The sequence below is a fragment of the Cydia pomonella genome, chromosome 25 (assembly GCF_033807575.1).
Source record: "Cydia pomonella isolate Wapato2018A chromosome 25, ilCydPomo1, whole genome shotgun sequence".
Lineage (NCBI taxonomy): Eukaryota > Metazoa > Arthropoda > Insecta > Lepidoptera > Tortricidae > Cydia > Cydia pomonella.
The window spans coordinates 9,322,127-9,335,900 of NC_084727.1; the positions used below are offsets into that span (position 1 = coordinate 9,322,127).

Here is a 13,774-nt window from a genome sequence, read left to right on the forward strand (position 1 = left end):
TCTTATGGTAGAACTGCTGCAAAAGTGTCCGGCTGTCAGCTATAAATAATAGTTCCAAAACTCTCCAGAGCAGCGCTAGAGTAACTAAGAACCTAGGCGTTATAGACGGAGTGAAGTGCGCTGTCTATGATTTGTTTTTTTTTTTCAAGTATTCTAGGTATTGTAGCGCCACCTATTTAAGGTTTTTTGATGACACTTTTCACCTTCCATAATATGACCTAAAAACACCAAATCTTTGTTGTAGTTGTAGATTTGGTACCCTTCCTATTTGAAAAATACTAAAGCTATAGAGCAACACATTTAAGAAAATCACCCACAATAATATATGCTAACTAAAGTGGCAGAAGCATATAACCCGATAATATTTATCGGGCCTCAACGGAATGGCCTAGACGAAGCGACTAATGACTCTAATGAGTCCGCAGCCAGCTCGGTTCTCCATACAAACGTAGTTACGCTCTCATTTTCAAACGACTAGCTAGATTGCTCTGAAACTTTGTATTTACAATAAGATAAGGTATATCTATGCCTGTAATTAGTTTATGTAGCTTCAGATACCATAGTTAAAAAAATACAGCGTATTTAAGTTTGCATACAAAACTTGTTTTAGCTGTATTTCGTTTATTTTTTTATCTGGAGCTATATAAATAAAAGCTATATATATTATTAATTACATATATAGATATACCTCGTGTCATTTTATGTGCAAAGTTTCATTACAATCCAACACGTAGTTTCAAAATTAGAACGAAACTCCGTTTGTATGTATATGATATGCGGAGAAGCTTGCTGTGGACTCTGAAATAAAATATCCTAGATTTAAACTCATGAATACTATTACTTATAGTGAATTGTGTGTGTCTTTCTCTACACTTTGAAGTCTACATTTTCAAAGATAATATCCCATTGAATGTGTTCTGGCGTTCTTGTAGTAGTCGAAATATTCGGCTGGAGAGTTGGCATGCTTTTTCACCACTTCATCTAACTGCATCTGGTCGCCCCAATCGGCCTGAAAAAAGGTTTTTAATGAAGATATCAGTTTCCGTAAGTATTATCAACGGCTTGGTGGTTTTGACAGACGGTTATGAATAACGCCAAAAATGGATTTTGTAGTCGGTGAAGTCACGTTTTGATCCTTAATTCGGTAGAACATAATTTAAAATTAAATAAATAAATATTATAGGACATTATTACACAAATTGACTATAAGTCCCACAGTAAGCTCAATAAGGCTTGTGTTTAGGGTACTTAGACAACGATATAATTATATAATGTGTAAATATTTATAAATACTTAAATACATAGAAAACACCCATGACTCAGGAACAAATATCCATGCTCATCACACGAATAAATGCCCTTACCAGGATTTGAACCCGGGACCATCAGCTTCGTAGGCAGGGTCACTACCCACTAGGCCAAACCGGTCGTCAAAATATAATAATGACATTTAACTTCAGATATCTGCGGCTAGAATAATAATCTCTTTATATATGCGTTGTAATATAATATTATGTCTGTATTTATTTAATTTATATTGTACTTACAAAATTAGGGAACAGCGACCGTTTCTCGTCGAATTTCCTCTCGTTAATGCAACGCAGAAGATACAGCCGTTCTACCCACGGCCAAATCATGTAGTCCAGCATACCGGGCCGGTCACCACCGTAATAATTCGTACCTGAAACAGTTTTTAGAAGAATATTAACGTTTATCATCATTAGACATTGAACACCTTACAACTCTTGAGTCTTGGGACTCAATACCTGGTCATCGACAACGAATAAAACCTCCAAATCCCAGTAGAGGTATTTTACTTCTTCAGTGGCGGGGCAAGATCAAAATTTGATGTGGGCAAGGTACATTTTGCGAGGCCCTCTGGTGGCACTGGCATTTTTACCTTACCCAGATATAGGTACTTATTTGAGGCGCGAGGCCCCTTGTACCGCGAGGCCGTAGGCGGGGGCCTACGTCGCCCACGCCTAACGCCGCCTCTGTACTTCTTATACATTTTGTATGAAATTACGTGTGCTTCCCGTCTGTGGAACGTAAATTTAACATTTTCTACTCGTCGACTGTAATGGACATTTTTAACATTTCGTACAACAAACTATAATTGCGTACTTTTCATGTATGGGCTCCTAACTCAACTATAATAGTCATTTCGATACGCTGTAGTGAACTATAAAAAAATTACCAATCACGTGCCGCCGCGTTCCCATAAAAAAAAACTAAACGCACGCGGAGTGGGACTAATTAATTACTTGCGCGGTTAGATCTTTTGTACTACATTTTTGTCTACTGAGATACTTACCAATTCTCAGTTAGGTTTTATAGTAAAAAAAGCATTATTTTAGATGTCTCGTAGAAAAAGTATTGTATACAATAGTGATATAATCAAGATTTTCAATCTTACTTAGGCAACTCAGCAAGCTTCGTCTCAACTCGACTGACAAGATCTCTATTATATCATTATTGTATAAAATACTATTTTTGCCGACACGATATCGCGGGACTCGGGAGGATTAATTATTTCATTCTCCGGAGCCTCGTAAGGTATACCGATGTGAATTTGCATCTCACAGGGACAATTTTTTGTAATGGATGTGTATTAAATTAGTGAATATGTAATAACAAACGAATATAATAGTAAACTTGAAGTGTCTCACTTCAAAAACATACACATAAAAGAACAGAAGAATTTAATAAATGTTAATTTAAAACCACACATACATATACTTAACATACCTCTCGCAGTGAGTTCTTTTTCGAAGATATCTAAGGTTTGCACGATTTGTTCACTGCCGTAGGCAAAGTTTGTGTCGAAGCACTCTAGACTGCCTTTTATAAGCTGAAAAACAAAACATGACATTTTAGAATTTGGCCTAGTGGGTAGTGACCCTGCCTACGAAGCTGATGGTCCCGGGTTCAAATCCTGGTAAGGGCATTTATTCGTGTGATGAGCATGGATATTTGTTCCTGAGTCATGGGTGTTTTCTATGTATTTAAGTATTTATAAATATTTATATATTATATATATCGTTGTCTAAGTACCCTCAACACAAGCCTTATTGAGCTTACTGTGGGACTTAGTCAATTTGTGTAATAATGTCCTATAATAAGTATTTATTTATTTATTTATTTATTTATGTAGTTTTAGAAAAAATCACCATCTCTGGCGAAATACCCACTTTGACACTAGGTTACCTGTTTTTGTCTGTTCAATTCTCTACCATTTAAGCGACTCAACTCAAGCCTACGATATAGTGGGAAATATTATCCACCATAATCTTTATTGACCATAAGCCGCCTAGCAATATCTCACCTAAACGGGACTGATGTGTCAAATCGTTTTAAATTAATGAAAAAATGCGCTGTCCCGATTTTTTTTTACTCATTGCCTTCTAATATAATTATTATTTCTTCTTCTTCTATAAATTTATAGATTTATGAAATAAAAGCAAATTGAAATATACAGAGCCTCCAAAATTGTATAATACTTATTATTATTACCTCATTAAACCTCTCTATGAGCAGCCTGAACTGCTCCTTAACGTATCCCAAGAGTGCAGCTACCTCCTTCCATATTTCTCGTCCAAGTAGTTGCATATCACCACACTCCAAGAAATGTTGTCATTACTAGTGATAGCGGTGGCAGCATGATTCCATTTTTATCACCTGTCACTATGCCCGTCAATTTCGCGCTTACACTTGTTAGAACGTGACAGGCATGGTGACAAATGATAAAGAGCCGACCATCTTAGCCCTACCGGTCCATATAATGCTCTATCTCATATTTTTTGTCACGATTTATAAAAAAAACGAATATTACCTCATTAAAACTCTCAATGAGCAGCCTGTCCTGCGCCTTCACGTAAGGATCCCGTGACCAACAGTTTACCACACTCGAAGAAATGTCATAACTAGTGGTAGTCTGGTCCATATAAGCTCTATCTCACCTTATTTTGTCACGATTTATCAAATAAAGAAAAAAATACTAATATTACCTCATTAAACCTCTCAATGAGCAGCCTGTCCTGCGCCTTGACGTAAGGGTCCCGTGAGTGTAGCTGCCCTCTACCATATTTTTCGTCCAAGTAGTCGCAAATCACTACGCTCTCGAACAGGAACTTGTCTCCTTGGTCCGTTGGAATTTCCAGCACTGGGATTTTCACTGGAATAAAGAATATTTAAGGATTACTGGCTGCTAGGATGACTGTTAGGGTTGTATAGCCGCAGAAAAAGATAAATTGTGGCTGAACATCAATACAATTATTAAATAAACTGAAAACTGAATTTAAATATTTTCTGAAAATAATTTAATTTGTTTTTATACCTCTAATATTATTAAATCGCGAAAATAATTCAGCATTAATTTATCAAATTATGATGATCCGATTTCGATAAACAATGTCTTAGAACCACCGCCAGAAATTCCGAAGCTTTGAATCGGGGGTTAAAAAATGCTCTCGCGTGCAACATAGTTATTTTATTTGCATTATTGATTTTTTTGCAAGCACTTATATGCTTAAGTGGGAAGAATAGCTTTGCGATCATAGCGAATTAACGGTATTTTTTTTTTTCTATAAAATTCAATTTCGGGAGAAAACGTTTTCCACTATAGTTAGTCTCTTATCATCTTAACAAATCACGTTGATTTTGATGACGATCGCTTCAGCATAATATATTCTAGGTTTATCGGTTTCGCTTTAAAAAAAATATATTTTTATTTTCCTAATTTTGAATAAAAAGGAAAACCTACTAAACCTAGTTTTTCATTGTGTCAATAACAGTGTCAAATTGTAATAGTAGGGTCACTTGCGCCCATCCCACTAACGCGGGGTTAACCGGTTAAAGCGATTTCCAGTGTCAAATTGTACTGGTAACCATGATAACTCCAATTGTAACCTGTTAACCCCGGCTTAGTGATTGGTGCAAGCGGCCCTTAACCATGGTAGCTCTGGGGTTAACCGCTTAAACCGTTAACCCTGTGTCATATTGTACAGGCAACCATGGTAACTCCAGGTTTAACCGGTTAACTTCAGGTTAGTGGGATGGTGCAAGTGACCCTTAGTACTTACGCCTAGGATTTGCAGTTCTGAACCAATCAGGCAGCCTCAGTGGATCCAGCTTGTAAACCTCGTATTTAGTCTTCTTAGCCTCCAGGATGAGCAGGACCCTGTGCCCGTATGGGTTCATGTCTACATGGTAGAGGCGCAACTTGTCGCCTAGAGGTGGGGGTGGCACTGAACCTGGAAAATACAAATGGAAAGGGTGTTTTATTTAGTCACCTGCAATAATTTATGGGGTGAATATGTAGGTCATACTGAGCAACTTTTACTATGGGATCAACCCCAAAATCGCAAAAAAAATTGTCTGCGATTCATTTTTTATGGGACAGTATTTTTTTTTCGCGATTTCGGGGTTTCTATATTAAAAGTTACTTAGTATGACCTATATATTCACCCCGTAAATTATTTCAGGTGACTAAATAAACACTCTGGGCCTGTATACATAAGGTTTGATTTCATTACATTTCTACATATTTCAGTCCTTAACTGTACTTGTTTTTTATTATAATCTAATATTAGGCACATATTTCACCTCTATCCTGGGCCAACTGAAGATCTAGATGCTTTGACACCCAACGTAGTTACCTGGCTTAACAACCTCAAAGCCTGTACTCTGATTGTCTAGCTATGCATGCCGTACGATTAAGTAAATTCTATTCTAAACAAATTTTGTCATAATCTTTTTTTAGAAACCAAACAGTCATATAAACATATCAAAAATGCAATACAAAAGATGTACCCCAACAAAAAGAAAACACAACAAAAAGACCTGGAGGTTCATAATTATAAATTATGTTAACTGAAATAAATATAGTTATAATAGCTAATGCATATTTATATCAGATAGACGAATAACTGATACGCACTAAGTAGCAAATACGCAGATTCATTTGAGTATTTACATTTTAAAATTAAGTACTCGAGTAACTCGAGTAAATTCGTTGTCGCTAGGAATGAACACTTAACATAAATACCTACAATCATTCACGCATGACGGTATTTCAAGTTTAGTCTTAAGAAGACTTTGCATTCTTTTTTTGCTATGCTGTTTTTAGGTTTAACAGCTCTCCTTATTTTATTTTTTTATTTAGGCAACAAACAGTATTGTACAAAAAATAATGTAATAATAAGTAATGTGTTAACAGACCTTAATAAGTGTAACTTGTAGGAGCAGTAAGAAGAAACATAATTATCAGTAATTATAATAATAAACAAAGTAAAATCTTAATTTAGCGCTTGCGAACTGTCTAGCATTGATATCATATACAGGGTGTTTCCTGTAACACGAGCAAATAATTAAACCATATATTGTACTCCTAAAACGATATAACTTTTTAAAAGCACTTTTAAAAAAATATGAAATCTTTAGATATAAACTTTTTCATACAAATTTAATATTATTTTCAATGTACGCTGACATCAGTATATTTGACGTTGCTTATCACGCTTTAAACATAACAAAATTCGCAATACATTGCGTCTTAAAATTAACTTCAATGTGTAATAAAAATCCTTTTTTCAAGTGCACAGGGGCACTTTTACATGTCCATTTTTACAAACAATAAAAATTACAAAAAAAAAAAAACAATTACAAATATGGAATCGATGAAATAATAAATACTTTATTAGAAATGTATACTGTCACTAAATGTCAAATTACACAAAAAAACTATGAAAAAAAAATAAAACCAACAAATACTAAAATTCTCCAAGTGTCAGAGATAAAATATAGAAAAATATATTAAATTATCCTTAGAGATATAGAGGGTCTCCAAGGCTTTGTTGAACAAAATAAATGTTGGTAAGTTTGGGGAGTACAACCTACAGTTTCATTTATTGCTCCTGTTACAGGAAACACCCGGTAGATTATAAAATAAAATAAATATCATATACTACAGAGAAAGTGTCCAAGGCCACCGGCACGGCATCATATTAGCTTACGTGGCTAACCAGCCATCGGCATTCAGAGATAATGAGGCTTCGAAGTTTTAGTACCAAGCACGATAGGACTAATTGAAGCTATGGGGAGATTGGGGAGTCATTGTTAGCATAAAAAAAAGTAATAATCATACTCATCTTCATATTTTTTTAACCTTCCTAATGAATGCTTCTATTAAAATAAATACATACATCCATTTTTTATCCCATCTCCAACGGACTAACTAATGTAAAAACGGGCGGAGCAGCGTATAGCGCCGGAATTTTAAAACGTAATAAATATAAGAGCCTCATTTCAACCAACCATTTTGTAAAATTTGGAGTTGAAACCCTAGGTCCATGGGGTCCCAGCGTGCACAAGTTTTTGCAGAAATCGCGAAGCGTCTGGTTGACGTAGTCCGCGTAGCCACCGTGTCTATCGTTTACGCTCCGTGGCGAACGAAACGCAACTGTCACAGTTGCACTAATATAGAAAAGTGATAGAGAGAGATGACTACGATACGCTACGGAGCGTTAACGATTGTAACGTTGGCTACGCGGCCTGGTGACCGAAGAGCTGGCGGCTTCCTCGCGCAACGGATCAGTATTGCGATACAACGAGGAAATGCCGCTTGCATCCTTGGTACAATGCCTCAAGGGCCTATATGTACAGTCGCCATCAGAAATATCGGAGCGGCCAAGGCGCTCACAAATATCTGAACACGCCTCAATTGTCAAGGCGTTAGAGTGCGTGTTCAGATATTTTTGAGTACCTCGGCCGTTCTGATATATCTGATGGCGACTGTATTAGATTTAAGCTAGTCATAGTCAAACTTCTGTATATATCCATTATGTATATTGGTATGGTAAATAAAATGTTTTGTATTTTTATTGTGTGATTTTTTCTTTAATTACATCAATAACTACAGGTCACTTTCGTCTTACAGTATAAACTGCCAGTCCAAAGCCCGGTGAATTTCTTAAGTTATTGTACTAATAAGGGCTACTTGCACCATCCCACTAACCGTGGGTTAACCGGTTAAACGTTAACCCAGACTCAAGTTGTACTGGTAATCATGGTAACTCCAGGTTTAACCGGTTAACCCCGGGTTACTGATTGATGCAAGTGGCCCAAATAAAACAAGTCAAACGTCAAACTAAACACAGATGTCGAAATTGCGCGGATTGCCCGCTAAATGGGTCGAGAACTGGAAATACATTCAAGTGTCATACATTTCGTAATGCAGAGCATTTGATGCGTGGTTACCGCGAGCTAGTAAATAAATCTACTTACACGTTTCACAAATAAATAATTTAGTATATTTTGACTTTAAGACCTCAATATTAATTAAATTAAAAAAAGACTGGTAAAGAATCTACTGGCATTAAGTCCACCATTAGTACAATAACAGAACCACAGATCATATAATTCTAGACAGAACTAAGTAATTTGTACATTTAGTTTACTAAACATATCTTAATAACCTATAGGATATAATAGGGTTGTTTCCAATTTTTTTAACCGATTGTATTACGTTCTATATTAATTAAAGTTGCCCTAAAATTCAACTTTTATACTAAAAACGGCTTTAAATATGTTAAATTAACAAAATATATTTTGACAGATGCTTTCGCGCCCAAAACGCTCTTTGAAAATTGTGTGACGTCACAGTTTACGGTTTGATACATAACTACATACACACGTAGAAGATACGAACTGTCAACTGACATTTGTCATTTGTTGTTTATCGCCTAACTGTCAACAGTGTCAATCCGAGAGTTGTGACGTCATCAGAATCTTCAATGATTTTTCGAGTTTGGTCACGTGACAGTCGTTGTCGCAGTCGCAGTTGGAATCGGAATCGGCATTGGAATTGGAATCGGAATAGGAATTGGAATGATGTTTTTTTGCGTAATTTATAAATATATTTAAAGGAGCTTTTATTTTATTTTTACTGGATGTAATAGTTGTACGTGCCACACGAGACCAAAGTTTTTTTGGACATCGTGGCTATGAGTCACGCTACGCTTGAGATTCTATTATGCAAGGTGTAACAACAATAGTGAGGATCGTGTACTGATTAGGGAAAAGTAGAAAAAAACATTTTTTGGCCTTAGTATGGAAGATCGGCTGGCTTGGACGACCTGCCCCATAGAAAAAAAAACTAAATTTATCTGTAATCTACTATTTCCTAATCAAAACACGATCCCGAATATATCCTTAAACGTACCCCCACTATTTTTGTTACAACATGTATAATTGATTATTAAAAATCCCGGGACTCAAAATCATAATTGCAGCAAAAGATTCACTCTCTTGATGCACAAATAACTATCCATGTCTAATCTTTACATCCACACAATTAGTCAAGTATCATTAACACCGCTAGATAAGGCACTTAACACTTCACAAATACTCTATTTATAGTAATCGACCATTGTAAAACGTAAACATGGGGTCCCAGCGCGCACAAGTTTTTTGCAGAAATCGCGAAGCGTCTGGTTGACGTAACTGGTGACCGAAGAGCTGTCGGCTTCCTCGCACAACGTATCAATTGCGATACAACGAGGAAATGCCGCCATCCTTGGATGCCTCAAGGGTAGCGATCTCAAGGGTCGATTTTAGATTTAACCTAGTTATAGTAACATCACTGTATACACCGTGTTTTTATTGAATTCGGGTAACTTCGGGGTATTGGTAAGTACGTTTAAGGAAACTACATGACATAGTTAATTTAAAAAAAAAAAAACTTAATATTTTTTTTGTTATAAAAAACAATTAAATGTTGCATATAGCGTTGTTGTTGCCACGGGCATTACATTTATCTCAATCAAACAATTGAAAACTGTGACATGTCAATGTCGTTTCGAACATCGGTCGTCCGAGATACGAGTAGTACTTACGTTTAGTAGCAAATGTATTAACCCGTACTAAACACTAATCAAGATGTGAACGGGTCCTAAGGTAAGGGTACACACTCATAAGGGCTTTATAAGATAAAAATAAAATATTGATTATCTCCGAAATGGAGTTAATTAGAATACCGGTGTCTTTGAGAAAGTTACATAATTTAAGTTCAGAAATGTACCCTTGAAATTAACGCAAATCAAAAAAAACACGGTGTATATCCATTATGTATAATGTTATAGTAAATAAAACATGACTTTTTAACCCAAAATCATTTACTTTGGCGTTCCAAAAGCAGTTCTAATCCCTTGCTCTCGAGCTCCAGATTAAAACAGTGGTGTAGCGGCCTCAAACATAACTGTATATGATGACGTAAGACAAAGATATACTTACAAGGCTCTGACAACATTTAACATAACTTGAAGATGAAATGAATTTACGAATGATGACCAAATATTTTATTTTATAATTATATTTAAATGTGTTTGTGTTAAAAACTGTTTATTTCAATGGCAGGTTGCGTTTTGCCCAATACTATTGATTTATCTACGAATATGGAGTGTGGTGTTGAAAACTGTGACATGTCAATGTCATTTCGAACATCGAAGAGGAGTGACATCTCTTATGGTAGAACTGTTGCAAAAGTGTCCAGCTGTCTGCTATAAATAATAGTTCCAAATCTCTCCAGAGTAGCGCTAGAGTAGCTAAGAACCTAGCCGCTATTGACGGAGTGAAGTGCGCTGTCTATGATTTGATTTTTTTGTTCAAGTATTCTAGAATTCTAGATATTGTAGCGCCACCTATTTAAGGTTTTTTGATGACACTTTTTGGTACATGGAGATTTATTTCCTTACCTACACCTTCCGTATCTACGAATTTTTGATGTATGCTAATTGTAATCAGACACGAATAGAGGTTGTCTTATTTTCTTCTTTCGTGTCGTAAAGGTCATAATATACGAATATGAATAAACGATTGCCATTATCTTGAACATAATAGTACATTACGATACAAGTGCGAAAAATAGGAAATTCGAAACGAGTGGCGATAAATTAAAACACGACCGAAGGGAGTGTTTTAAATCGACACGAGTTGCGAATTACCTATTCGCACATGTATCGTACAACGTTTTACAGTACATATGGCCCTTTAAATGTTCGACACAGTAACGTAATATGCTACTTCTCGCACTAGTGCTATAAAGTAGCCCCATATGTACTGTAAATAAATATTATTACATCTTGCGAAAAATACTTCACTAGAAGCGCAAGTGACATCAATAGGATAATTTGATCTACCTAATACAAACATTTGTATAGTCAGACCAAGCTAAGTTGGCAGAGATTTTTATAGCACAGGCGGTGCAAGTGTTAAGTAAACGTCATAATTTCATAGAAATTTGGCGTTTAAAATAACACTTGCACCGTCTGGGCTATCAAAATCTCTGCAAACTTAGCTTGTGACTCTGTGGTATTTATTGTGTAATTTGTCATAATATGCAATTTTAATATGATCATACACTGCCATATGTGTAGTTATGACGAAAAAGGCAAGCCGTTTGTTAAAATGATGCATTTAATGAACTCAATAACGTATTTAGTATTCGCCACATATCTATAGCTAGCTTTAAAAAAAGTGCTACAAATGGCTTAGTACTACTAAGCCATTAAATGCATCATTTTAACAAACGGCTTCCCTTTTTCGTTATAACTACACATATGGCAGTGTATGATCATATTGATCATATTAAATTAGTTAGTACCTAGTTAGGGGAATCCTCATATATTTAATTATAATTATTACGACGTAATATTGATTAAATTAGGTACTAATCTTTAACCTAAGGTACAGTTTCCATTAGATATATCGGAGCGGCCGAGGTGCTCAAAAATATCTGAACATGCACTCTAACGCCTTGACAATAGAGGCGTGTTCAGATATTTGTGAGCGCCTCAGCCGCTCCAATATATCAGATGGCGACTGTACTAATCATTTATTTTAATACCTAATGTAATTTAGTTTCCTAATCGAATTTTAAATCTCTTTAAGTATGAAAAAAACCGGCAAACTGATCACCTATTTTTGTAAATCAGTTAAAAATATTCATTGCTCAAACAAATTTCTTAAGAACCATTTTAGTCTCTCGAATCAAGAGCTTTGAGCTACAAACGGTTTAACGACTTCACTAAGGCATGCAACTAGCTAGTAACATATACAAACCAAATACGTTTCAGGTCAAGGAGTTTTGCGTTTCTTCGGTTACGTCACTTCTACATTGTGCCGTTAATCGATGTGAACTACCTATAGTGGGTACCTGCCTGTTTAAGTGTATTAAACTAGTTTTCTTTTTTATGTTTTAAGCGTTTTACAAGTATTTTAAACAATCTGTATATATTTTATTGTTTAATAGCACAGTATGATAATACAACCATTATTTACGCTTAAAAAAAAGAGTAGATTATTTTAAAGAATAGGTTAAGTAATTTGCAAATATTTTAAATAAGCTGTATGTATTTTATTGATAAATAGCATACCTAGTATGATAATACAACCATTGTTTAAGCTTGAAAAAAAAAACTACTGTAGAAAAATAGTTATGCATTGAAAATTTATTCTAGGGTTGTACATAGTTTAATTCAAAACAACTGGATATATGTGGCTGGATCGATATATGTTTACAATTATGAGCCTTAAGGCATTGTGATAAGGTCAACGATGTATAGGTAGGTACATTTTCATATCAACCGTATATCAACAAAACGTCATCTAGGGTGACGTCACCCTTTTACAGCTGGTTTGTTTCATACTAATAACAGAAAACAGAATAAATAATAAATACAGGCTTTATCCAACTGTTTTTGAAATGCATTACTTTTTACATGTGAAAATAATGAAATTATTAATCAATAAAAACAACGAGTAACTGTGAATAAATTATAACGTATGTCGAATTAAAAAAAAAAGATTTGAAGGTAGTCTTAAAACAACCCCTCCAATTAAAAAGTCATAAACATTTAAAAAAGTGCGTTAGTTAAAAATTACTGCAATATATTCAAGCTCAAAACTAATGCAAATATTAGGTTAAATTATCACATTTCTTGTTCAATATTTGCATTAATTGATTAAACACATTTAATTACCATGACAACCGGTAATTACCTAAATAAACAAGGAAACAATTGGTAATTCCATTTAACCTTCATGTTTAAATACACGAAACGAATAAAAAACTCACTCACCGGCGTATCTTGATTGGAAGTACGACATTTTAAAACACTAGACGTACAAAAATAACTAAATACAATAAATAGGTGCTCGGTCTACCGAATTTCGTGTAGAAATGGTACGTCACTTTTAAAATTAAGCTAATGATATGACATCATGGTTGACCCGATTATGTTTTATGCTACCAAATTGGGTATGTCAAAACATTGATTTGATTGAGAAGTGTGGAGTTTCATTTTAATTTAGTCGAACTGCCTTTGGAGAAGGCCAACTTGTGTTGTGATTAATGTTTTATTGACTTTTTGCTATTTTATACTTATTTTCCCTTATTTAATATTTTACATTATTTATTTTATTAGAACCACCTTTTACAAGATAATATAAAGTAATCCAATGAAAATACTTAAACTAATTATTAATCTCAATTTTTTTTTTGTTGGATTATTTAGTCCCTGATTCCCATGAATATTTTTATGTAATATCTCGGAAATGGGTTGATAAACACGATAGTCCCGTATATGAATATTATTCCTGTGCAATATCAAAACGCAAACTTGGTGTTGCCAGGTCTTTAGAATCCTACTACTTTGTAAAAAACTAGTAGATTTGTATTTAAGTTTCAACAGGATTAGAAAGGTTGAATTTTATAATT

The 13,774-nt window shown here is 34.8% G+C and overlaps 1 protein-coding gene across 2 annotated transcripts; it reads right to left on the bottom strand.

Moving 5' to 3' along the window:
* Nucleotides 1-219: 219 nt before the first annotated feature.
* LOC133531366 (pyrimidodiazepine synthase-like) lies at nt 220-13,324 on the bottom strand. 2 transcript variants are annotated; one of them, XM_061869527.1, is made up of 6 exons: nt 13,137-13,324; nt 5,082-5,252; nt 4,008-4,174; nt 2,749-2,851; nt 1,548-1,681; nt 220-1,009 (listed from the first exon to the last, which is right to left on the bottom strand). In XM_061869527.1, the coding sequence occupies exons 1-6, from the start codon at nt 13,162-13,164 to the stop codon at nt 890-892; spliced, it is 723 nt and encodes a 240-aa protein (XP_061725511.1). In that variant the 5' UTR covers nt 13,165-13,324; the 3' UTR covers nt 220-889. The 2 variants fall into 2 exon arrangements, with proteins under 2 accessions (XP_061725511.1, XP_061725513.1); XM_061869529.1 differs by lacking the exon at nt 13,137-13,324 and adding an exon at nt 10,291-10,428.
* Between the last annotated feature and the right edge of the window lie 450 nt (nt 13,325-13,774).